The 25479-nt window shown below is 50.6% G+C and overlaps 1 protein-coding gene across 1 annotated transcript in view; it reads left to right on the top strand.

Annotated features, from left to right (window-relative positions):
* The window catches only part of GRIK3 (glutamate ionotropic receptor kainate type subunit 3), a 228234-nt gene that overhangs the window by 196992 nt on the left and 5763 nt on the right, over positions 1 to 25479 (top strand). The window contains exons 11-13 of the mRNA XM_068537876.1: positions 8303 to 8526; positions 14383 to 14501; positions 16879 to 17096. Coding sequence (XP_068393977.1) covers positions 8303 to 8526; positions 14383 to 14501; positions 16879 to 17096 — 561 coding nt within the window. The remainder of the gene's footprint in view (positions 1 to 8302; positions 8527 to 14382; positions 14502 to 16878; positions 17097 to 25479) is intronic.

Below are 25479 nucleotides of genomic sequence, written 5' to 3'. Positions count from 1 at the left end.
GGGTACAGTGTGAACTAAATGGTCAGGATCCCTTCCCTGAGCCTCAGGATCTTACGTTCTAGTGGAGGAAACAGGCAGGCAGTAATCTATGAATGTATGAATAGATGTAACTATTCCGCAAGAGGAGTGTGGCCAGGCGAAAGAGCTTGCCTGGATGGCAGACGGGCGCCTGAGCTGAGAGGTCCTGCGCATCACAAACCAGTGGGGAGTTGCCGCTAATCCATCCCAGGAACCCCTGGAGGAAGGTCCTAGAGACTTGTGAGAGGTGGGAATAGCTCTGGAAATGCCTTCCCTGTCCTCCTGGCCATCAGCGTTCAGAGAAATCCAGGCAAGGGGTCTGGGTCATTTCTGGCTCCCTGGCGGGTAACAGAAAATGGTACATGAGGGACAGATGAAGGAGGACATAGACTTGGAAAGATGTCGCCCAACATCAGCCATGGCCTTGAGACTGTGCACTCTGGTCTCCCAGCCTCCAGGTAAGCTGGCAGATGTGACGGGAAGATCTGGCCTCTAAGACACCACCATTACCTCACTGTGTCCCACCTTCCTCCCAGCCAGGGAACAGACCTTGGTTCTGGCCTATATGCATTGGACCCAACCCCTGTTTACAAGGCCAGGAAAGGCTCTGCCCAAGTCCGCTTTCCCAGCCTAGAACAGGGCACTTCCAAGCAAGGCATGCTGGGAGCTCACCTGGGGGGCAGGACAGAGTCCCAGATGGAGCGGGGCAGGCTTGGGGTGGAGGAAACAGATGGACCGCAGAGATGGCCCCATCCCCAGGGCAGCCGGGTCGCCCAGGGCTGCCACTGCGGATGCTGTGGAGCTGAAGATGTCACCAGACCTGCCTGAGGAGAGCCATGAGGACCGGTGAGGGCTCTCAGTGAATGCTAGGGACCACCGATAGGTCATAAGTAAGGGTGCCCATCAAGGACAAGGGCACAGGGTGCAGGGTCCAAACACTGGAGGGAGGCTGGTGAGAGACAGGCAGGCTGGGCCGGACCCCGGCAGACTGGCAGGGGTCTGAGTGACCTCAGGAAGAATGGGGGTGCTGAACAGGGAAACAGAGGCCAGAGCTCAGCCCGTTAGGCTGGAGTAAGGGTTGATCAGGACTCCTGGGGGTACTTTGATGCTCAGTCTTCCAACAAAACTTTACTGAGCCCCTTCTTTTTGCCTGCCTTTGTGCTAATCCTGGAGATACATCAGTGAGTGAAATAAATGCAGTCCCTGCCCTCCTAGGGCTTATATACCAGCAGAGGAGCTAGATATTAAGCAATGACTTATAGATCAAAGTTCATCTGTGGTAAGGGCATTGAGGACCAGCACAGGGGCTATAGGAACGTACAACTGGGACCTCACAGCCCATGGAGGGAGGGGGCTCCCTGCCCCCAGCTCCTTGGGCTTGGCTGGGCAGGGCCTCTCTGGGCAGATGTCATCTTCAGGGCCCTGTGGGATGGGGAAAGAGAACCCCCAAGAGACAGGAGATGCAGCCGTGGGGCGTCTGTCCCTAGGGCCCTGTGGCTATGAAGCAGGGAGGACCCGCCCATCCTTCCTGGAGGACAGAGGCACAGCTTGGAGCCTTTTGGGACTCAGGAATCACCAGTTCTCCAGGCCAGGGAAAGGCACGGCATCATTCCTCACCATCAGGCCATGAGGTTGCTATCAGCTCAGGAAGCTGGCTTGTGAATCACAGGTGTTGACCCATCCGCTGGCACTCACGAATCTACTAGCACTCGTTTCCCCTCTGTTCAGATGTGTGGGTTGTTAAGGCCGTTGGCTGCCAGGCTTATGTCCAGGGCCTTTCAAGGGGCACTGTGTTTTCTTAAGCTTGGAGAGGCCAGGGTTCATCAGCAGATACTGTCTGTGACTGGCTTTGCCCTCTTAGAAAGTGCCAGGTGCCCCAGCCAGCTGGCTCTGAGGACACGCTTGCTGGGTGTCTCTCCTAAACCAGCAACACCCCGTTCATTCAGTCCCCAAATCTCTACCGAGGGCCTGCTGTGAGCCAGACACTATGCTAGGTGGGGGGAATACAGTAGTGAAAAGACACAGGCTCAGGCCCAGCTCTCATGAGCTTATGGGCCAGTGGGGGGGAGAAACCACCCAATACTTCTAAAATCACAAGTATGATCAGTGCTAAGACTGCAAATACCTGGTGCTGTGAGAGTCATCACCAGAGAGGCCTGATTTCATCTGGGGATTTTGTCTGTGGAAGTGATGTTGGAGCTGAAATCTGAAGGAGAAGCAGGCATTAGCTCAACGAAGAGTTCAGAGAGGAAGAAGTTCCAGGTAGAGGAAAATACCGTGCAAAGGTCCTGAGGTGAGCATGGACTGGAGGGTCTGAAAGAAGCCAGTAGGAAGAGAACCAGGGGAAAACAAGATGGGAGGTAAGGCTGCAGAGGTAGGCAGGGCTGGATGTGCGCTTTCCAATGCACTAGCCACAAGCCACATGGGGTTATTTAAATTTAAACTTAAATTAATTAAAATCAATTGGTTAAATTAATTTAAATTATTTAATTTAAAATTAATGAAATCAAAGTATAATTTAGTTCCTCAGTTATACAAGCCACATTTCAAGTTCTACGTGTGGCTAGTGGCTACCATATTGGACAGTGCAGGTACAGAACATTTCCATCATTGCAGAAAGTACTATTGGACAGCACCAGGTAGCTCGTGAATGGCTTAATGAACCCATAATAAGAATTTTTTATCTGAAGGGCAGAGGGAAAAGTCTTGACATATATTAAGCAGCATTGGGAATCAGGAGAGATTCTAGTTGGAGAAACAACACTTTGGGAAAAGACTGGAAGGTGAATTCCATGGATCCCACACACCAGAGATGTGGGCAGAGAGCCAGCAGACAGAGCCCTGGGGACAAGTCCTGCCTATGTGGCAAGAGTGAGACTAGTTTTCTTGGGTGGCTTTGGCAGTAGAAGTACAAGGACCTGGAGGGAAGTAGGGGTGAATCGGCATGTTCTTGCAGCCACAGGGCTCCCAAGCCTAACCAGGTGATGTGAAGTGTATGCTGGGGAGACCCAGGCAGTCATGGTCAGAAGCCAGAGTCAAGTTCAGGTCTCTGGGAACGCAGCGTGGGCTCAGGCAGGGCAGGGTGGGCCCGACCGTAAAGCCTGCCTATCAGAATAGGACAGGTGCAGGGGCAGGGCTGGCAGTGGGAGGTGCAGGGAGCTGCATGCATCCTGCCCAGTGTCCTAGGTGGCACGTGTGTGAGTGTCCTAGGGCTGCCACAACAAATGACCACAAACTAGGGGGCTTAAAAACACAGAAATTTATTCTCTCTCAGTTCTGGAAGCCAGAAATCAGAAGTCAAGGTGTCCACAGAGTTGGTCCCTTTGGAGGGAGCATGTGTTCCAGACCTCTCTTCCTAGCTTCTAGTGTGGCTGGGAATCCTTGGCATCCTTGGCTCAAAGCGGCATCACTTCAGTCTCTGCCTCCCATCACATGGCCTTCTCTGTGTGTATCCGTGTGTCCTTTCTTCTTCTTATAAGGACACTAGTCATTGGATTTGGAGCTCACCCTAATTCAGTATGACTTCATCTTAACTTGATGACTTCCACAAAGACCTAATTTCCAGAGCTTCTGGGTTGGTGGACACATGGAGATGTAGGGAGAGTGGCACGCCCAGAGAAAGAGAGAAAGCCTGGAAGCTCCGCACCCTTTCCCGCATAACTTAGCCTATGTATCTTCTTCATCTAGCTCTTCCTGAGTTCTATGCTCTTATAATAACCAGTAACGTGAGTGGCTGCACCATTTTACATATCCACCCACGGCCTATGAGGCACCCAGTTGCTTTGCATCCTTACCGCCACTTGGTATTATCAATATTGTTTTCTTTTGGCTCTTCTGATAGGTATGCAGTAGTATTAGGGGAATTTTAAACCACTTGGGGAGTGTTGCTAGGGGACATATGAGGGAACTACAGTGACGCAGAGAGTCTGAATGAAAAACAGGTTCATGCCAGGAGCCTTCCCCAAGGCTGCACACTCAGGAGAGGGTGTTTGCACACTGATGGATTTAGGGGCACTCAGCGGGAGTCAGGGAGAAACAGATCTATGCGGAAGTGGACACGCCCACTGAAGACAGAGAAAGTGCGTCCTCCCTAGGCACAGCCCCAGTTAACGCTACCCAGGAATTTCTCCAAGATTGTTTAGTCCCAGTGGAAATAATAAAATACTGTTTTAGGTGGCAGTGAGCGGGGGAGCCTATTTCCAAATAAGGTCACGTTCACAGGTACCCAGGGTTAAGACGTGAACATATTTGGGGAGGGGGTGCCCAGTGCATCCCACACTGCACATGGCCAGTATGGTAGAGTGGTAAAACATCGGGGTTTGAGGTCACAGTGAACTGGGTCCAAGTACTGGCTCAGCCATTCACCAGCTTGGAAGGTGGCTACGCTCATCACTGTACCACGAATGCCACTGGCCACTCACCAGCCTGACCAAACCTCCTAGGCTGATGAGCCATAGTACCCTCACCTGGAATGCGGTGATCACGTTTAGTGCCTCATGGGGCTACTCGGAGGGTCGCATATGGTAATATAGGTAGTACACTTAGCAATGCTTGGCGTATAAGAAGCATCTATGAAAAGATGGTAGTTCTTACTATTTTAACTATAGCAGGTCACAGTCAGCAAGCAGATGCCCTGGGAGATCCCCAACCAAGAGGCAGAGCACATAGATGGGGAATCTGGTGGAGACCATACTTGGGAATCCAAGTAGGCAGGTACCAACTGGGCCATCCGACACAGGTAGCAAGCTGCGGCTTGCCAGGTTTCACTCTGGGGTATGAGGCTAGCATCTGACCAGCAGCCAAAGCGCCTGGATACTAAGGGCAGAAATGTGGAGCTGTAGCTAGTTAAGTCATTCTTGCCTTCACTTCTGGTTGTGGAGACGTGGTAAAGCAAATGGTGCCAATTGACCTCATGCAAGCATGGAGGAGAGTAGGACAGCTGGAGCCAGGCGGGTCCTGACAGATTCTTGGTAAGTGGAAAGCTGCTTATAGGGATGAAGTAGCGTCCTGGAAGAGCTGTCCTACCTGGTCCAGAGGTTTGTTTTTTTTTTAAAAAGTTCTGGAAAGGTCTTCAGTGAGGGAGAACGGGCTAACAAATCACTCATAAGACCAATGAATGTGTTGCACAAGTCAGAGGTTTGGTTTGTTCAAGGACATGATTACTGTAAATATGAGAGCAAAGACCTTGGACCTTCTGTGAGCTTCAGTTTCCCTCCATAAATAATACGGGTTGGAATAGATGTTGCCAAAGGTCTCTTGTCCACCTCTGACAGCCTATGATTTTACGAATCATCCTCAAAGAAAACTTGCACAAGTGGGAAGAGCCTGCCAAGATTGGGCCTTTCATTCTGAGTAATGAACCGAAACAGCAAAGGCTTGACATCTGTTCAGCTCTTTCAAGGGAAGTTGGACAAAATAATGCCTTTTTCAGCGAAATCGTAATCAATGGTGAAATGTAGTATTTCCTGCCTAAACCAAAACCAAAGTGGAGAACTCCAGCCTTCCTGAAGCCCAAGGGAGAACACACATCAAAACTTCCTGTGAAGAAGGTCAGGTTGACCAGTTGTCTTGCTGCTGTAGGCACAGGTGCCTTCCAACACCATTAGAACCCGAGAGCAGAAAGGCTGGTGGGGAGATTCTGAAGGTTCTGAAACCATCTGGGGGAAGAAAGAAGGCCTCTGGCCCTGTGGTTGGCTTCCTTGCCACTCCTGGTACACTCCTGGTGGGCAAAGCTTTGGCTGCAAACACACTGACCCCTCAGTTACTGTCATCCAACCTGCCATCAAAAGCCGAAGGAAGATTTGCCACCATTGACTTTGAGGTTCTTCCCAAGAATCCACTCCAAGCCCCAGAAGCCATTCCCAGAGACCAGTTCCAAATGCATTCTGAACAGTGATGATGACTCTGGAGTCAGAACAGAGCCTCCCAAAGCGATGTGCTTTGAAGGGGCAGGGCTAGGGGAGGCCAAGTTCTAGAATGATGTCATGCCAACATTATAGAGGATCCTAGAACTTCAGGACTGAAAGGGACCTTCCAGAATGTCCCACCCCATCTCCCACTCCAATTGGAGTCCTATCCACAGCCTCCAACAGGGGCTCCCTTCACCAGAAGCTCCATGAGAGCAGAACTGGGTCTCTTGCTCACCCACGTACCCCCAACTGGTGCACAGTAGGTCTTGAGCAAATACACATTAGTCCCTCTGCACCTTCCCTGACAGTTCTCTCTCCTTTTGTTGCTTTCCTTTGTGCACACCCTGAAACGAGAGGGCTCCAGGGAGATAGGGTGGCAGCAGCTGCCTGTTTCTTCTTCCTCTGCCTTCAAAGCTAGGCAAGTTCCGACTCACACATTTAGAAGCTTACAAAAGGAAGGTCCCAGTATGAAACATCCCTTGTAATAGGCCCCTCCTCCCTGACTTCCCCAGGTTCTAAGATTCACCAAATCCTTGGGCTCCTAGTGTCAATAATCAGCCGTGGGGGGCTGACATTAGAAGGAGAAGCATTGGGGTGAGTAACATCAGGGTTATGTGCCAGTGCCCCTCAGCCTGGAGCAGTGCCCCCCAGCCAGTGCCAGTGCCCCCCAGCCTGGAGCACCTGCAGAGTCATTTAGGAGCTGGGGTTCTACCCATACCAGTCCTCCCGGTCTTGAAGTTTCATTTCAACTTGGTTGCTGCTTCCTATTCTAGGACTGGTGAAGTCAGAGACGTGTTAACAGCTACCACTTAGAAAACAATTTGGTTAACGTCTGTCTGCCCTACTATACTATAAGCCCCAGGAGGGCAGAAACCATGTCTGTTTGGCTCAGCTGCGTATCCCTAGTGCCTAGTGAATCTCACAAAACAATTAATTGTTTAAATACTCAATTAATTAGTTAAGCTGGACCAAGTCGGTGGATGATTGCCTAGAGACTATTGTTTGGAAGGGGGTTCTCAGAGGCAGCTGCCGCCCTTAGCAAAAGGGTCTTTAGTGCTGGTCTTTAGGACTCAGCCTCCCTTTCTGTCCTGCCCCACCTGAGGAAGGGAAGTGATAACCTGTTTCACATTCTGGTATGTAAATATCCACAGGAGCCCAAGGCACAGCCTCTCAGAGGAACACATTATTAGTTAACAAATATTGCAAAGGCTGAGATGGGGCTTGGGAGTAGAGAAACAAAGCAGTGAATCAGCCACAGTCCCGGCTGCGCTTAGCAACTCACAGGTAAATAGGCAGATATGACCAAAAGACACAAGGCTGCACGTACTGCCATTTCAACTGAGCAGGTTAGGACCTTACCATGGGACAGCGCAAGCTTCAAGGGAGTTTAGAATTGGAGGATATCAGGGAGGGCTTCTTGGAAGACATAGCGTATGCAAAGGAGTATGGAAGGTGGTGAGAGTAGACAACAGGAAGAGACATTCTCAACAGGGCACAGTGTGTGCAAAACATGGAGGTCAAGAAGGGAATGTGGTAAACAGGAAGCAGTTTAGTGGGGCCTTGTGCCAGAGGAGAGCAGTGAGGAAAGCCTGCAAAGATGGGAATGAGAGATTGTAGATTTTTAGTCAGAAAAAGCTCAGACCGGAGATACAGACCTTTAATTATTCCCCTTGTTAAAACTGTGATGGGCTGAGATTGATCAACTTATGGACATCCCTAGTCTTCCCCAGTCCCTTCCCTTCCTCCTCTGCTCTGTTCTCTTCCCTCCCCTCTCCTATTAAAGAGGGCTCTGAATTTGCCTGTTTAGTTTCTTCCCCTCCCTTTCCCTCCAAAGAGAGTATTATTTTTGCCCAACTGGTTTTTGGGGCTTTGAGGATATATAGAGTATCCAAAATGGGGTGAAGCATGCAAGAAGTAGATAGGAGAGGAAAACGGATATAAATAAGGGTTGCTGTGGATTCTGTGTCCTCTTCGTGACCTTTGATAGTCACAAAGAAAGAACACCAGCTATTTTTAAATGTTTGAAGATTGCTGAACTATATTTGAAAGGCACCATTTTGAGAATGGACCACATGGGTTACAGCTGCAATAGGGTTCCATTCTCTGCATGGTGATACCACTGTCCTCTTCCTCAAGGCCGTGAGCTCCTGGAGGACAGGGGTTAGGTCTAATTCATTACCGTCTCCCAGCACCCTGGGCATGGCCTGGCCCAGAAGGAGGGTTAGTAAATATTGACACTAAAGAGCGGTGAAGTGATCCAGGGCTCAGGCAACAGAGTCCACTTCACTCCCTCGTCTCTCCTCCCTTCCAGAAGGGGTGTTCTGTCCCCTGCTAGTCTTAGGCTTTGCTCATAGTCTGTCTGTCTCTCATTGCAGAAGGCAGATCTGGCTGTGGCCCCCCTGACCATCACCCACGTGCGTGAGAAGGCCATCGACTTCTCCAAGCCCTTCATGACCCTCGGTGTGAGCATCCTGTATCGCAAGCCCAATGGCACCAACCCCAGTGTCTTCTCCTTCCTCAACCCCCTGTCCCCAGACATCTGGATGTACGTGCTCCTCGCCTACCTGGGTGTCAGCTGTGTCCTCTTTGTCATCGCCAGGTAAGGGCAACGCCTTGACCAGAGGTCTGGCCCAGGGTTAGAGGCTCAGGGAGCCTGGCAGGTCCCCCCCATCCTCAGCAATTGGCACAGAAGGCCCAGGTTCAGGCCACTGCCGTACCTGCTCCTACCTCCCTCCGTGAGGCTCAGATCCTTTCATATCCCTCAGGGATCATTCCATGACTCTGAGAGGCAGCAGTTGTATCCCAGGTCCTATGAGCAGGAGAGGTTAAGTCACTGCCCGAGGCTGCACCACCTGGGCCAGGCACCCAGTACAGCAGACCCAGGCGCGTTGGGCGGCCCAGCAGGTAGCTTGAAACTTGGCAAACAGACTGTGTCCATCCGGTCCACAGCAGCAGGGGAAACAATGCCACATAAACTCACACGCATGCACACATGCAGAAACTTGGCACACGCACATACCTGCCTCTAACATGTACTAGCAATACCCTTGCATATTTAGTTGTTCACATGAAGTAGACACAGCACATCCTTACTGGTGGGTGGTAGGGAGAGGACACTAGGAAACAGGTTTAGCTCAGTGTTTACTGAGCGCCGTCTGTGTGCCAAGCACCACGCTCTGTCCTTTACAGCCAATTATCTTATTTAATTCTCACAGCCTCCCATGAAGGGGAGACATCTGGACTCAGAAAGGCTCAGTACTCGCCAGGGCCATCCTAGCCATAAGGGACACATCCGGCAAGTGAACTCAGGTCACCAAGTGTTTTTATCTGCAACCCACATCTCTGGCCACCTGGACATCCGTGTTCTGTTCCCGCCCCAAGTTGGTGGCTCCTGGGCCCTGGGCCCTCTGCCTCCTGCCTCCAGGCTCCAGCCCCAGCCCCTGCCCCTGCCCTGGTTCTCTTTTCTCTAAATTCTAACAAGGTGTGAAGCGAGACTTCTCCGGAGAAGCAGTTTGAGATCCAAGGACTTGCTGTTTCGGCCTTTTTCTCTCCTGAGTCTTCTTTGAAAGCCTTCCCCCAACCCTACTTCTTTTCATTCCCTCCTCCCACACAGAGACAGACCAAAGGGAAGGATGTGAGAGAGGAAATTGTCCTGCCTCCGAAGCTCTTGGCTACCGGCAGGCCTGGTGCTGCCTGCCTTCTCGCCCAGCCGGCAGCCCAGCCTGCCACAGAGAGACCTTCATTATGCCTCTTGTCTCTAATGGTCTAACAAGCCTTTGAAAGCCAGGAGCCATTCTCCAGAGCTCTCACCGTAATTTTAGCAGCTCCAGTCGGCCTCTTGGCTCCCCACCCCCTTGAAAACAGCTGGAGCTTTTCCAGCATCAGCTTTGCTCATTTGATGTGCCTCCCATCCCCCTCTAATTCCTGGCCTTTCATCAGCTGCTGGCAGCCAAACCTCCTTCCCACCCCCTACCTCCTGGCCAGGCAGGTAGGAGCCCCCCTCCCAAGGTTAGGCTGGGAAGACTTTCTGGAAGAGATGGGATTTCTGGAGCTGCTGGAATGGCACAGGATGCCGGAGAGAGAGGACAGGGACAAGGGTCTTGGCCACAGAGCCATGAACAGCATTGTAGGACAATTGTCACACAGTGTAACACTCTGACAACACAATTCACACCCATCCTGTCCTTACAGCAGTCCTGTGAGGTCGGTACAATTATCTCCACTCTACAAAAGCAGAAACTGAGGCTCACAGGGGTTAAGTCTTTGCCCAAAGTCAGAAAGCCTTTCCTCGCAGTGTTAGGCTTCAAACCAAGACTTGCCCGACTTTAAATCAGGGGTGGCACACACAGGAAGCATGAGGGAGTGAAGCAGGCTGGGTGGTAGGCGGCAGGGAGTAGTGGGGACTGAGGCAAACTTGAGCACACACGTGGAGAAAAGGGTGATTACCACTCAGCTCCAGCAGACTGTGCTAAACAGGAATACAGACCAGTGCTGCGGGGTTCATGATTTTAGAGAGAGGTTCAGATTTTCATGTGAAGCCTCATGGCTTTTATAAGTAGCCACTAATTTGAGTTTTTACAATACTGTTGAGGTCGAGCACAGCACATCTGTAGTGTGGATGTGGCCCTCTGTCCCCTCCCCTCCAAGTGGCCTGTGTCCTTTGGACCACTCCATGCTGGCTGCCGGAGAGCTGGACACAGCTGCCCAAGAGATGGGGTCTGCGAAGGGTGGGCAGGTGTCCAGGCCGCCTCCGGGCAGCTCCAGCAGGGCACAAGGCTGTCCATCCTAAAAACCGGCCTGGCCTGTGCCTGTCTAGCATCAGGGGTCCAGGCATTGACCAAGGCCTTTCTCTGCCACCAGGATATTCTGCTTCATGCTCAGTGAGGAAGGAAGGGAGGGAGGGAGGATGGATCTCACCACAGAGAGCAGGACAGTTGGCACGCATGACGAGGAGATAATCCCAAGCGCCTGACCCCAGAGGCAGGGCCGAGGGCGAGCCGCCAGTCCAGCCCCCAGGAGTCACATTCCGGCCAAATCCAGCACAGATGAGAGTCCCAGGGAAGAGATGGTCCCGGCCAGTCAGTGCTCTGTCTACCCTTCTACCCAGGCGCCGGAGTTCAGCCTTCTCCCCTGAGGGGACACAGAGTATCTCCAGGTCAGCCTCTACCAGCTCCAACTTACTTGCAAGACTGAGAGAACCCGTTGTAGCCACAAGCCATAAATCCGAGATCCATCATTCACTTTGGTGGCACCTTCCAGCGCCCATCCCACTCCTCTTCCCTCCTGTGGCCTTGGAGTTCGAATCTGGGCCTTTCCACCCACTGACCGCAAGATTGCAGTCACCTAGACTGCTCCAAGCCACCTCCCCACCTGTAGAGTGGGCGCCTGCTGCACTGTCGGCCTCTCGAGGGGTAGTGAGGACCCAGGTCTATAACAGTACTTGCTAACCAAGAGGCCCATTCAAGACCAGTTATTTTTATCACGGTAAGCAATTCCACCTCTGGGAATTTATCCTGTTGAAATTCACCACTGAGCCCCACTTTACAGTTCCCCCAAATCTAGAAAGCCTTCTCAGCAAAGCCCTAGACAAGGCTGCCCTTTGGCCTAGGCACCCACGGATGTGTGACCAAGGATGTTTGTTTCAGCAGAGTGTACCACGGTGGAAAATGGGCCAGCCTATGTGCCATCAAAGAGGAATGGTTAAAAACACCTATTGACTAAAAAAATGATACAAATGACCTTATTTACAAAACATAAATAGACTCACAGACATAGAAAACAAACTTAGGGTTACCAAAGGGGATGGTGGGGAGGTGGGGGGGAGAGATAAATTAGGAGTTTTGGGTTAACACACACACACGACTGTATATAAAATAGGTGAACAACAAGGACCTACTGCATAGTACAGGGAACTGTACTCAGTAGCTTGTCATAACTTATAATAGAAAAGAATCTGAAAAAGAATATATGTGGAATTGAATCACTATGCCATACACCTGAAACTAACACAACATTGTAAATTAACTATACTTCAATTAAAAAAATGTATTAAAAAAAACACCTACCAATTAGTTATAGAGAATGAAGGGGATCAGGAAGGACTGATCTGGAAAAAGCCTTTCCAGACTGATCTGGAAAGAGACTGGTGACTTATTAAGTGAAAAGCCAAGATCTAAGACAGTATTATGATATATGATATGATTTTTTTGTGTGTTAAAAGATTATCACATATATCATATATATACTTTGTATACATGTGTGTACATTAAAAAAGCAGGGCTCATGAGAGCTCATCAGAAATCATCTTTACTTTGTCTCTCACCCACCTTCCTGTGCGTTCAGAGGTGAATTTCTTTGCCCCAGTGAAAGCTCTGCCAGGACCTGTCACTTTTGGCTTGCTTCCAGAGCTCAGAAACCCTAGGTCTCTCTCTAAAGCACAAACACACTGTTTCAATTCAAAAGTTAGAAGGCTGAGTCCGGTATAGTCCTCAACATTTCTACCCTCATTCACAGATCAGACTTCTCCCCTCGCCCCCATGTAGGCCCCCTTTGGCAGTGCCTCCTTGGTCGGCCCACTCCCCCGCTCAGCACCTGGTCCTCTAGCAGCCCCTGCCCCATGGCTTCTCCCTGTTGGAGTCCCATCGCCCTTCTCGGATAGGAGTCAACGTGGATCTGGGCTGGATCTCTCTTCTCCATGGGCCCATCTGGTCCAGGGCAACGTCCTTAGCCCTGGCCATGTCTGGGCCTGCAGGCCAGTGCCGTGCAGCAAGGACTCACCCTCCTGCCTCACCTAAGAAGCACGCATCAGCCCGACCCCTGCCCTCCAGACTTCCCAGGTGGTGTCCACCACATCTGCTCCTTCCAGAGCCACCCCCGAGCTCCCGCAGCCGCCCTGTGGAAGCTGCTCTCCCTAGACTTCAATGCAGGGGCCCCTGAACACACAGCTCTCCAAAGGCTTTCTCTAAAACCCTTCTCACAACAGTCTCTCTACTCTCTACTCTCTTCATCCTCTGTCTCTTCCTTGTGGATTTTTAGAGCCTCTAACCAGTTCGTGGTCATTCTCTTTGAAAATCCGCATCTTGGTTTGAAGCCTCACTTTGCAATTTCCTATCTGGAGGATCTTCCTGCTTTGTGAAAACGAAATTCTTCTCGTGTGACCATTGGTGATCAATGTTTAATTTACTAAAGCTTTTAGAAGGGGGATGGAAAGTCACAACATCACACTTAAAGCTCATCACACTTTAAAAAACAAAACAAAATTCGATCAGACATGTCTCTCCTTCCGGGTCCCTCATCTCAGCATCTCACCCCACACCAGCCACGCCAGTCACCCCAGTCACTGCAGCCACTCCAGCCTGGTGGGGACTTGCTCTCAATCTCTCCAGAGTGTTCCAGCTTCCTCCAGCTTACATCTCCTCAACTGGAATTCACACAGTAAACAAAGATCCCTCCAGTTGTCAGGACTTCTCTTCCTTAGAAGGCAGTGGGGACTTTTCAATAACATTTTTTCCTTTCATGCATGTATTTGCATATACAGAGAGAAAAATCTGAAGAAGATATATAACACATTGTTTTTCCCAGGGGGTGGGATCATGGTGTACTTTTGCTTTCTCATTGTATTCTGTACTGTTTGACTATTTTATGAAGAGTGTAGCTTACTGTTTTTCCATTTTAAGGTTTTTTAAAGTATACAAGTAATTCAAAAGCCTGTTCTCATTTTTCAAAAATTCATGTAATACATACAAAGCAACAGGCTTCCATGAAATTTCTTCTGCCATTCTAACAACCCCCCCTGAGGTAAACAGTGATATTTTTTTAGATATGGATCCTTCCAGACTCTATATGCATTTATATACAAATGTACATAAATAGGTATGCAACTATGTCTTCAGGAATCTATTTATATAAATGTGATCATATTGTTCTTATTTTTATCACTTTTTTTAAAAAACCAAACAATATGTGTTGAAGATCTTTCCCTGTTGGTACATCTCTTCTAACAGCTGCGTGATATTTCAAAGTATGATTGTGGTGTAGTTTATTTAATCTTTCCTCTATTGAAGGACATTTAGGTTGTTTCCAGTTTTTCGCTATTACAAACAATGCTTTGATAAACACCCTCGCACACTTCTCTTTGTGGTCCTGTGGGAGTGTTTTTTCTAGGATGGATAATGAGTTGCAGAATTGCTAGGTTGAAGGGCATGTGCACTTTTAATTTTAAGAGATACTGCTGAATTACTTTTATCACCAGAAAAGGGCACTAACAATAAAGAAAGAGAAGCAAAATGGCCCTGGTTTCCCATTCCCTGCCTTCCCAGGAGAACAATGAGGGAATTGATGCTAAAGTTGTCGGCATATCACTGATTGCTAAACCGCCGGCTTGTGTGGCTTCAACGCTCCTTTCCCTCCCGTCTCCCCGTAGCCTCGCCTCATTGCCCCCCTCTTTCTGCTGCAGGTTCAGCCCTTATGAGTGGTATGATGCTCACCCCTGCAACCCTGGCTCCGAGGTGGTAGAAAATAACTTCACTCTGCTCAACAGCTTCTGGTTTGGAATGGGGTCCTTGATGCAGCAAGGTATGTGTGCCCTCCCCAGGCAGCCTCCTCTCCAGAGTCAGCAGAGCCAGCCCCACCCTCCAGGGCAGCCTCAGACCTGCCAAGCCCTCAGAAGGTTGGCGACACCTGGATGCTCAGGTGTGTGCCCTTTCCCAGGTCCCCAAGCTCCACCACTACTGCGGCTGGACCGGCTCACGGTCTGAGGCGGAAGCATATAAGCCACGCCCACCCATGGCATGCAGGGTTCATCCCCAGCCCCTCCTGCTCCAGCTGCGATGGACATACAGCATCTTGTCTGCTGGGGCCAACCCCACCGATGGCCTCACCACCGCAGAATCTGGCTGAGCAAAGTTGGGCTGAGGACGAGGGGTGACTGGAGGCAGGGAGGCTGGGTGGGAGGCCGTTGCAGGAATGAGATGATGATACCTGAGCCGGGGTAGTGGCCATGGGGGTGGAGGACAGAGATGGACTATGAAAACTTCAGAATGTAGCGGGAACTGGACTCTGGGGAGCCTGGTAGTTGAAAAGGGCGTGTCTGAGGTGGGGACATTAGCCTCAGTGCATCAGAGCTGGTAAACACAGAAGGACGCCATTTTTTTCTTACATCCTCTTGACGGAGGGTTGGGATACTGCACCTACCCCCGGCTGGTAGCCCACCTTTTGGAAAGATTTGCACTTGCTCAAATATCTCAGAAAGCAGAGCACCTGCAAGGAGCATAGTGCAGAAACACCAGGGGCTGGAGGGCAAGCACAGGGGGAGGGAACCCCAGCCAGGAAAGACCACCAGAAGAACCCCACCCCCAAGCCCTGATGGCCAGGAGCCAAGTGCTCATTGCCTCTGCTCATTACCTCTGCCTGAGTTAGGGTCCCACAGAGGGACAGTGGGCAACAAGCATGCCAGGGAGGGAAGGAGATCCAAGGGGCAAAGAATGTCTCTGTCCCTCACTCATCTGTGTGTATCCTCAAGGCCCAGCACTAAACCCTGGTCCTCAGTAGATATATACCAGCAAATGCCAAAGGAATGAATGACTGATGTTATCTCAATGTCTCCTGAGTCCCCACTACATGCCAAGCCCTGTGCTGGGCACTTGAATGAAGGACCCTGACCTGAGTGAACTCCCAGCCACGACAGAGGCCAGGTCAGGGGCCCAACAGAGCCTGGCAGAGCTCACCAAGCAAACAACTAAAATAAGTCATTCTCCCTCTGGGGGCAACTCTAGCCCCCTTTCTTGGGGGAGGGCCAGGCAGATGAAGCTGGGGGTGGAGGCGGGGCGTGGTCTCCAGCAGCTGGAAAGTGACAGGCAGCTTTAGAGGGAAGTGCCTCTTTCTATCCCCACCATTAATGAGTGTCCTGAAGCCTCACCTTGCTTCTTCATTCATCATCTTTGTTCAGTGACAGTTGGGAAGGACCTGGAGGCCCCTCAATGCAGTAATAGCTTCCCTTTCACCTCCTGCTGCTATTCAAAGCACTGGCCCCTGATGTATTCCCCACAAGGTTTTGGTTAGGAGGGAGAAAAATAGTTATGTATTTGAAAAACTCTCCCTTGAGTGATTTCTTTGAGAAAAAAATTCATCCATATCAAAGCAGATGCTTTTCAGACGGCAGGTCCAAATATTCTGGAAAGTTCAGGAGTCACTTGCTATTTAAATCTCTTGAAAGCCACCTAGTTAATTACTTCAGTTAGAAGGTTTCAGCTAAATTGTGCTTCACACCCAAGGTCGGGGAGGAGGAGTGATCTATTTCGGCAAAGAGCTTCAAAAAATGTTGATTCTTCTCCTCCTGCAAAACATCCTATAGCAATCTTATATTTGTATACCACTTGTATTTCCAACACAGTTCCTCCTCAAATTATATCATTACAGCAGCATTGTGGTATTTGCGTGAGGCTGGGACAGAGGAAGGACGATGCTTTACAGAGTCCCAGAGAGGGAAATTGTCTGGCACATGATCACACAGAGAACTAAGGGCTAAGGGCAGGAGTCACTCAAGACTTCCAGGTGTTCAGACCCTGGGACCACACAGGTGGTTCACAGATAGGCATCAGAGGGTCTGACAAGCCTGTGAAATGTTGTGCATGTGTGTGTTTTTCTCGAGCAGTGGTTCTTAAATTTTAGCCTGCATCAGGATCACCTGGAGGGCTTATCAAAGCCCAGATTGCTGGGCCCCACCACTAAGTTACTGATTCATTAGGTCCTGGGGTGGGGCCTGAGAATGTGCATTTCTAACAAGTTCCCAGGTGATGCTGATGGTCCAGGAACTACACTTTGAGAACCACTGGTCTAGGGAAGCGATCTCAGCTGTTCCTAGATTGTCAGTGGAGTTCGTGCCCCAGAGGACCAGAGCAACCCTGGTCTGAGCATTGTCAGGGACCACCAGTCTCCTCCTCCCTCCTCCCAGGGTCTGAACTGATGCCCAAAGCCCTGTCCACGCGCATCATTGGTGGCATCTGGTGGTTCTTCACGCTGATCATCATCTCCTCCTATACGGCCAACCTGGCTGCCTTTCTGACCGTGGAGCGCATGGAATCGCCCATCGACTCTGCCGATGACCTGGCCAAGCAAACCAAAATCGAGTATGGGGCTGTCAAGGATGGGGCCACCATGACCTTCTTCAAGGTGAGACCTTCTCCCTCCCTTCACTGTCCTTCCCTAACCACACAGAGCCAAAGGACCAGAAATCCCCAGGGCTCCGCCCATCCCTGTGTGGGACCAGTTGACTTTGGGGAGCTGTAGTGATGTGGCCATCTGGATTGGTCCCAGCACAAATCCTAGAAGTTTCCATACCTGGGACAAGCAGCATGAATATGCTGTGTTTCCTTAAATCATCAGAGGAGGACAGGTGGAGAGAAGAGGCTGGAAAAGGGGGAAGGAGAAGCATGGCCCAGGCACACAAACAGGCCCTGGGGCCAGTGGGCTCCCTGCCCTTGGCTTTGCGTCTCAGCAGCCTCCACTCCCAAGAGGCTGGCCTGGGCTTGGGGTGAGCTCTCCACCAGTGAGAGAGCAGCAGGGGGAACATTCTCCAGGGAAGGAAGGAGGCTTAAAACTTGAACCAGCATTTACAAGCATTCCTTAGCCTATTACTCTCGTGGAATGCTGGTGTCCATGTAAAGCCCCTGTCAGCTGCTCGGGTTACTGCTGTCATGGGGATCTGGCCATGACTTTGCTGCACCCTCATGTTTTGTAAAGCGTTAGCTTAGTTCCTTAATGTTTTTTCACCTTCTACTAGAGTAGCTGAGGGTTTAGGAAACTGAGTGACCCTGATCACCGATAGCTGTAAATGTTCTTCTGGAAATTAAAGTAATAATAACTATAGCGACCACCACTGAGAGCTCACAGTGGGCCAGGTGCTCCATGCTTGGTCTCATTTAATCTTCGTGACAAATCCCGTGAAGTAGGGACTGCAATTATTTCCACTTTACATGTGTGGAAACTAAGGCTTGGTGCATTAAGCGGGTTGTCCAAGGACTCACAGCTAAAGGAGCCCAAGGCTGGCCCAGGTCTGCCTTTCTCCAAAGCGCATGTTCTGAGCCATGGTTCTCAGACTTGAGTGTGTGTCCAAATCACCTGGAAGGCTTGGGGAGCCCCCAGATTGCTGGGCCCCACCCCTGAAGTTACTGATTCAGTAGGTCCTGGGGGGCCTGAGCATGTGCATTTCTAATGAGTTCCCAGGTGAGGCTGAGACTGCTGTACCAGGGACCACCCTTTGGGGACCACTACTCTCATGATTTCTCAGAAATGGTCAGGATCTGGGAATTCTGTGGCTATGGGTCCATTCATTCATGTATTTGTTTAGTAGTCAATTGCCGTCAATCAGTCTGAAAGCCCTGGGGTGTTTTGCTTTCCTCCGGGCCCTGGTTCCCCGTCGCCCAGCCCTTGCCTCCTTCCAGGCTAAGCCTCTGAGTGATAGATTGAGCCTCTAGTGGGGCCTGAGTAAGGACAGAAAGAAGGGGTTGGGTGGGAAAGCCTTCTGCCTCCTGGGCATGGAGCCCCAGTAGCACTCCCCGGGCCCTGGTCTCCCCTGTGCCTCTTCTTACGGGTAGAAGCAGCTGCTTAGTGAAGAGCACAGGGAGAGGAAACAGACTCCCCTCTGGGATGTTGCTTCTGGCAAACTTGGTCTTCCTACAAGGCCACCACGGTGTATTTAGAGTGTGGGGAAGGTAAACCATTGTCTTAAGCACACTAGGGGCTCTCTGGGACCCGGTGTATGTATTCATGAGGGCGAGCAAGTGTGTAAGCATGTGAATGCCTTCACGTGCGCGTGTAGCGGTATATAACGTGTGAATGCACATTCGCGTATGCATGTGTGCACACGTGTGCCCATGCACAAGAGTCAGCCTGTCTGGGTGCTTGTGTGTCTTTATGCTTGGACATGAGTGTCTGCATATATGTACTGACCAGCATATGTGTGCGTGTGTCTCTGTGATCTGGGCATGCGGATATGTGCCTATGATTGTTTACAGGTGTGTGCCAGTGTCTACATGGATATGTAGGTGGAGAGTGCACGCGTGTCTGTCTGCTTAAATGTCCCAACAGGTGTGCTTAGATAAGTGTGAGTGGGGGGATGGGCGTGTGTGTGTCTGTGTGCGCGCGTGCGCATGCGCCTGCTCCCGCCTATCCGCAGGCTACGGCCCAGCCCTTTGACTGTGCCAGAGCATCCCTCATGCATTACAGATGAGCCCGTCTCTAAGCAGGGCTCCCGATCAAAGGGAAGCAGCATAAATAGGCCCAGTGCAGCCTCATTGCCACTGATTGGATGCCCTTGCCTCCCTCCATGCTAAGATGCTCAGATTGGCTTCCAAGAGCCCGGTCCCTGCTCCCCACCGAGCTGCTGTCCTCGGCATCAAGCAGCACCTCCCGCAGCCCGTTCCACCCTCACCCACCTTCCCTGCGAATGGTGCAGTGAGGAGGGCAGGGGAGGGACACAGATGCTGCCACCCAGCTGGGATGCTGGGGCTTAAGGGCCCAGGCTCACAAGGGCCTTTGGCCAGAAACAGCAACTCCACATCCCCCTGCAGAACCAACTCCCCTTCCTTGCCCTCCTGATCACCAATGAATTCTGCTTGCTCTCTGGCCACCTTGTCTCCTGCTTTAATTCAAACGAAAGCCCTGTTGCCTAGGCTCCCTTCCATCAGCAGCAGCGGTGGGACTGTAATGTAGGCAGAGAGGAACCTGAGTGTGGATGCGTTAACCCCACCTCGGATGATGAGCTAGAAGAAAAGACCCTCCCAGAAGGTTGCTAGACAAACTTACTTCCTCCCTGCCCCACCCCCAGCCCGCCCTCCTTAGTCATACCTCCCTCCCCAAGCCCGTCCCCTCCCCCACCCCTGCACTGGGCCTGGGGGTAGCCTCCTTATGGTCACTTTCAAGTTAGAGCTGGAAGGAAACCTGAGTTTAACCTAGAGAAACAGAGGTCCAGAGGGGCTGGGTGAGTTGCAGGTGATCAAACAGCAGCTCAAGGATCAATGGAGCCGGATGTACGGTCAGATACTTTGTCTGCACACACGCTGCCCTCTCCCGCAGCCGCTCCAGGGTCTTCTCCTGGAGGGGTGGTCCTCTCTCCCGCCCGTGAGGGTATACGGCAAGACTGGCACTAGGGTTGAACAGGAATCAGCTCCAGAGGTTGCCATTGGATGTCTAGGAGACATTGGCAAAGTCAAAATAATAGTAACATTTATTGAGCCCTTACTGTGTGCCAGGCAACGTTCCAAGTACTTTACCTGTATTCACTCCTATCATCCTCATAACGTCCCTAGAAGGTTGAGACTATTATTATCACCTCCATTTAACACGTGATGAAAGGAAGGCTCAGAAAGTAACCTGAGTTCTTACGTCTTGCCTAACGTCACACAGCTGGTGAAATGCAGCGCTGGGATTCAAATCCAAGTAGTCTGGCTCTAATGCCTGTGCTCTTTCTTTGTCCCCGTGTCCATATTGTTTCTCTAAGGAGCCAGCCACAGCCCAGGAGTTCCTTGGGGAAGAGTGAAGCCGTATCCCCAGCCTAGAACCATCCTGGCACATCGTAGTTGCTTAAATAATTCACGCTGAGTGGATGCCGTTGTTGAATTAAAGGATGGAATTAAAAGATAGCAGAGGCCAAGTAAAGCAAATACAGGAGACCATGCTGAGGACAGGAACCCAGCAGATAGCACCCCTGTAGGTTCCAGAGCACAGGGCAAATGAACTTCATTTCTGCAGTTAGCATGTTTCCTGGTTAAGCTGCAAACTGTCTTAAAAAGCCCCCCTGGCTGAGAGTGGCACTCGAGGGAGAGAGCCCATTCCCATCCAAAGATGACAACAGCAGGAAGCGAGACGCTGGTCTCTCAGGGGGGCTCCAGATCCCTCGCCCCCCCCCCCCCGCACCCTGTATCCGGGGAGACGCGTGGCTAGTGGCAGCCCATCATTCCAAAGGAAATTTCATTTGAAGAGTTGTCAGGGAGCAGCAAACATCACAAACAACGTCTCCTGTGTTGTCCTCCCTCCGTCTTGGAAGATAAAAATTAATTAGGAGAAGAAAAAGGAGGCCTCTGAAAGTGTTGTTTGGCTGTAAAAATATGTAGGCAAAATGTAAAGGAGGACGTTGGGAAAGCGTGTTCTTGGCGGGGAGGGCTGGGCAGCTTTGAAGGCAGAGGATGTCAGAAGACAGCTTCTCCAAGGATTTAGCCCTCTTTGGTGTTGCGGTGGGAGAGACACATCACATGTGGGAGGGACTGTGTGTGAGTGACAGCCGCTTAGGAAAGAGATAGAGCTGGGGACCAAGAGTTCCAGGCTCCCCAGGTCCCTGGCACCGGCAAGCCCCACCCCTTGCACAGCTTTGCCCCATCCTAGCAACTAAGCCTGGAAGGTGCCTGGAGGGGCCATTCAGTCCATCTCCCTACCTTCCAGCTGCTCAGCAGACTCTTCCCTGGGCTGGAAGGCTCAGGAGGTGCTCTCAAGCTCAGCTCCCAGTTTCTCCTGACCTGTCTGCTGGCCTCTCTGATAGAGCCTTAGCCCTGCTTTCAAGCAGAAGCAGGATAGGAGGACAGAAATGCAGTGACCAGGCAGAATTCATTGTGGTGCAGCCTGGCGCAGTCAAGTCACATCAGTCTCAGAGTCAGACAGACCAGGACTTGGGTCTTGGCTGTTGTCTGTGCTGGGTGACCTTGGATAAGTCACTTCACTTCTCTGAGCCTCAATTTGCTCACCTGGACGACATGGATACTGATTCCCACCATGCAGCGATTAGCAAGGAGATTCAATGAGCTACTGTATATACAGTGATTAGGCCAGCGCTAGGCACACAGTACATTTAAGGCAAAGGCTTTCTCCTCTGGATGCCCCTCTCTTTGGCTGACCCAGAAGATGGGCAAGCCGGCTGGCCCCTTTTCTCCTTTTGCCGTGTAGTCCCCTCCTGAGGCAAGGGTTTAACTGGAGTCCCATGGAGAAGCTCCAGCCAGTGGACACCTGGAGAACCTCTCTTCTTCCAGGTCCCTCCAGATTGGGCCTGGGGGCTTTGTGGAGGACATTGGTGCCTCTATCACAGGATGGCTGTCTGCCTCTGCACAGAGCTAAACACTTCAGGGGGAGCCCAGAGGTCCTCAGAATAGAAGAGACCCAGAACAGGCAGGCAGAAAGGCAGCAGAAGGGGCAGGGGAGGCCCGGGGATGATGGGAAGTTATTGAAAACGACTCAGTTACTGATGACCTCTCTGTGCCTCAGTTTTCTCACCTATGAAATGGGTATAATAATAGTACACACACACCCTCCCTTGTAGAGGTGATTATTGAGATGATTAAATGGGATAATTTATATAAAAAACTTAGAACCATACCTGACACAGAGTATGCATACAATAAATGTTAACTATTTTTATTGTTTATTCTTGGTGATACACAGCCCTGTTCAGCCCACAGGTAAGATTTTAGGGGCCGCACATTTCTTACATATTTTTAATTAGTGGCCAGCATTTTAAAATGGGGAGATCTTTGCATTTAAAAAATTCACATATCCAGCTTCTCAAGAATGTGAAAGATGGAAGAGCATCACTGAGCTGGCTCTCCTGAAGAGAGACTGTCAGGTGCCAAGAGGCGACGGCCCTCTCCAGCTTATCAGAACTCCACTCAGCGGTCTTTACTTATTTACAGTTCTCTGCCTGGCCCGTCTCAGCACTGGAATTTTCTGCCACTGAGTACTATGTCATTTAGTTTCTATAGAAACTCTGCACTCTAGAAATTATTATCCCCAATTTCTAGATGAGAAAACTGAGCCTTAAAGAGAATAAAGGAGGCTTAAAGACAGAGAATGACGCTAGCCACTTAGCAGGCACTTCCTAGGACCCTGGCTCTGTGCTAAGCTGATTCCCATTTTACACATGTGGAAAGTGAGGCTCAGAGATGTGACATCACTTGCCTGTGGTCACAGAAGGAGCTGGCATTTGAACCCAGCTAGGTGTGACACCAGAGTCCATGCAGTGGAGCCAACCCCTCCCACCACCTCCATCCCCAGCCTGCAGCTCTCACCTCCTCACTCTCCCCTGCAGGGCCAGCCTGTAGCCCTCGCCTCCTGACTCCCCCCTGCCAGGGTCAGCCTGCAGCCCTCACCTCCTAACTCTCCCTTCAGGGGCCAGCCTGCAACCCCCGCACAGGCAAGCCTCAGGGGCACGTGCAGACAGCAGTGGCAGCTGCTGGGCCAGAGGATCAGCAAGTCTGCCCTGGCAAGGTGGGCAGAGGCAGGGGATTCAGGGAGCCTCCTGGTCCCCATGAAAATAACCCAAGAGACATGATTAACTGCTCGGGTACGGGGATCCGATAAGGCCAAAGACTCCACATCCAGGGATAAGAAAGCCAGTTAATCTGGAAAAAGGTCTCTTTTCCAGTATGGAAAATACCCAAGGTCTCACATGGAATCACATTGCCTCCCCACACACATTCCCTGAGATTCAGCTCTCTTTGGAATTGATATATATTTTTATACGTATATATATATACCTATATACGTTTTCTTGTACAGAAATGTTAAATTCTCAAGATTAAATATCTTCAGTTGGAGAAAATCAATTTACTTCTTTGAGGAGGCTAGAATTGAAAGTCGTGAGTCTGAAACTTACTTTCTTGCCAAATTCACTGATAAAAAAAATCCTCTCTATCCTGGCATGTCGCCCTGTATCGGCTGCTCCAAACAATTCCATTAATTGATTTGAGTGACTGGCCCTGAAGCAACGCTTATTAAGGTTCCCACTGGAGCTGGGACAGGGAGGATGGCATTGGAACCGTAGGTATGTGAGACTCCATTCCCTGGGGTGGTAACTAACTCAGGCCAGTGACGGAACTCAGGCATCTTGTGACCAGGCCCAGGAAGATAGGAGAGGGGACTGAGATTCCAGGAGGGTCCCTGGCTGTATCCCTCCCTGCCTCAGAGGTGCCACAGGGAAGCTTTTCAGGGATGTTCTCAGAATCACAGAATCACTCAAGGACAGAACCTAAGGGGAATCAGAAACCATCAGTGGGTTTTGTTGAAAATAGGGATCCTAAGATATGAGACAAACACAGGGGGTGGCCTTTCTAGGGAAGAAGATTTCAGACCCATCTGTCTAAAGGTGATGAAGGTAATGAATTAGTTGACACTAGAGCTGGGAGAGCAGAACCTCTTGAAATCAGCATCACAGCCAGCTTCCTGCCTTATCTTCACTTCTCATCTTAACTGACCCAAGCTCTCTGGTGTCTTCTTTACCCATCTTCCCCATTGCATTCCTTCACCTGCTTCAAGCTTTCACGTGTCTCTCCTCAAAGCCCATCAGCTTCAATACCAGCCTCTCCCTCGCCAACCTCCAATGGAAATTTCTATCTCCATTTATGATGGGGTGTTACTGGGAAGAGCATATTATTTTGATGTCAGGCAGGCCTATGTATAGGAGGAACGGGGTGTTGGGGAGAGGATGCAGGGAGGCGTTTGCAGAAAGAGGAGAAGTTCTCATCCTCTTCTGAGACAGAAGGAGTGGGCCAGCGCTCCCTATGTGGTTCATTTTCAAGTTACTGTTGGCTGGTTGTGTCAGAGAATGAGTGGGTGAGATGGGTGAGGTGTAAGGATGGATGGATGGATGGATGGATAAGTAAAAGGCTGGATGGATAGTTGGATAGTTAGTTGAATGAATTAGTGTGTAGATAGTGTGTGAGTGAATGGGTGAGAACATGAACGTGATGAATGAGAGGATGGGTGGGTGGATGGATAGGTAGATAGATGGCTGGATAGATGGACGGATGCATGCATGCATGCATTAGGAGATGTAAAAGGAGACCTGATGGCCTCATACACTCCTAATTCCCACCTCTGGTAGAAAAAGGAGAATTTGGAAAGCAGGAGAGACTGGGATGGAAAAGGAGCTGAGGTGCTGAAATCACTGATTGGAGAATAGTATTTAGTTACAATAACCAAGACAGCAGAGGCCATGTGTCCCTGCCAAGCAGTGATGATTGGACTTGGATAACCTGATTAGAAGAAGAGTTGGAACTGATTATCTGAAAAAGCAATGATCTTGGGAATAAAAGTAGCTTGCGTCAATATGTGTGTAAGAGAGTGTATCAGTTACCTATAGCTGCATAACAAATTACCCCAAACTTAGTGTCTTAAAACAACAACATTATGACCTCACAGTCTGTGGGTCAGGAATCAGCTTGGCATAGCTGGGTCCTCTGTGCAGGGCCTCTCACAGGCTGGGATCAGGGTGCTGGCTAACACTGTGGTCATCTACAGGCTCCGCTTCTAAGCTCACTCACATGGTGGTTGGCAGTATTCAGTTCCCCCTGGGCTATTGGGCAGAAGGTGTCCGCCTCCACTGACTGTCGGCTGGAGGCTGCCCTCTGTTCCTTGCTATGTGGGCCTCTCTATGGGGCAGCTCACAGCATGGCAGCCAGCTTCCATCAGAGCAGCAAGCCAGAGGAGCCAGAGAGAGCAGAAGCAAGACAGAAGTCACGGTCTCTTGTAACCTAATCTCAGGCATGACATCCCATCACTCCTGGGGGCAGGG

Source organism: Eschrichtius robustus, chromosome 3 (genome assembly GCF_028021215.1).
Source record: "Eschrichtius robustus isolate mEscRob2 chromosome 3, mEscRob2.pri, whole genome shotgun sequence".
Classification (NCBI taxonomy): Eukaryota; Metazoa; Chordata; class Mammalia; order Artiodactyla; family Eschrichtiidae; genus Eschrichtius; species Eschrichtius robustus.
This window is presented reverse-complemented; position numbering and strand designations above follow the sequence as displayed.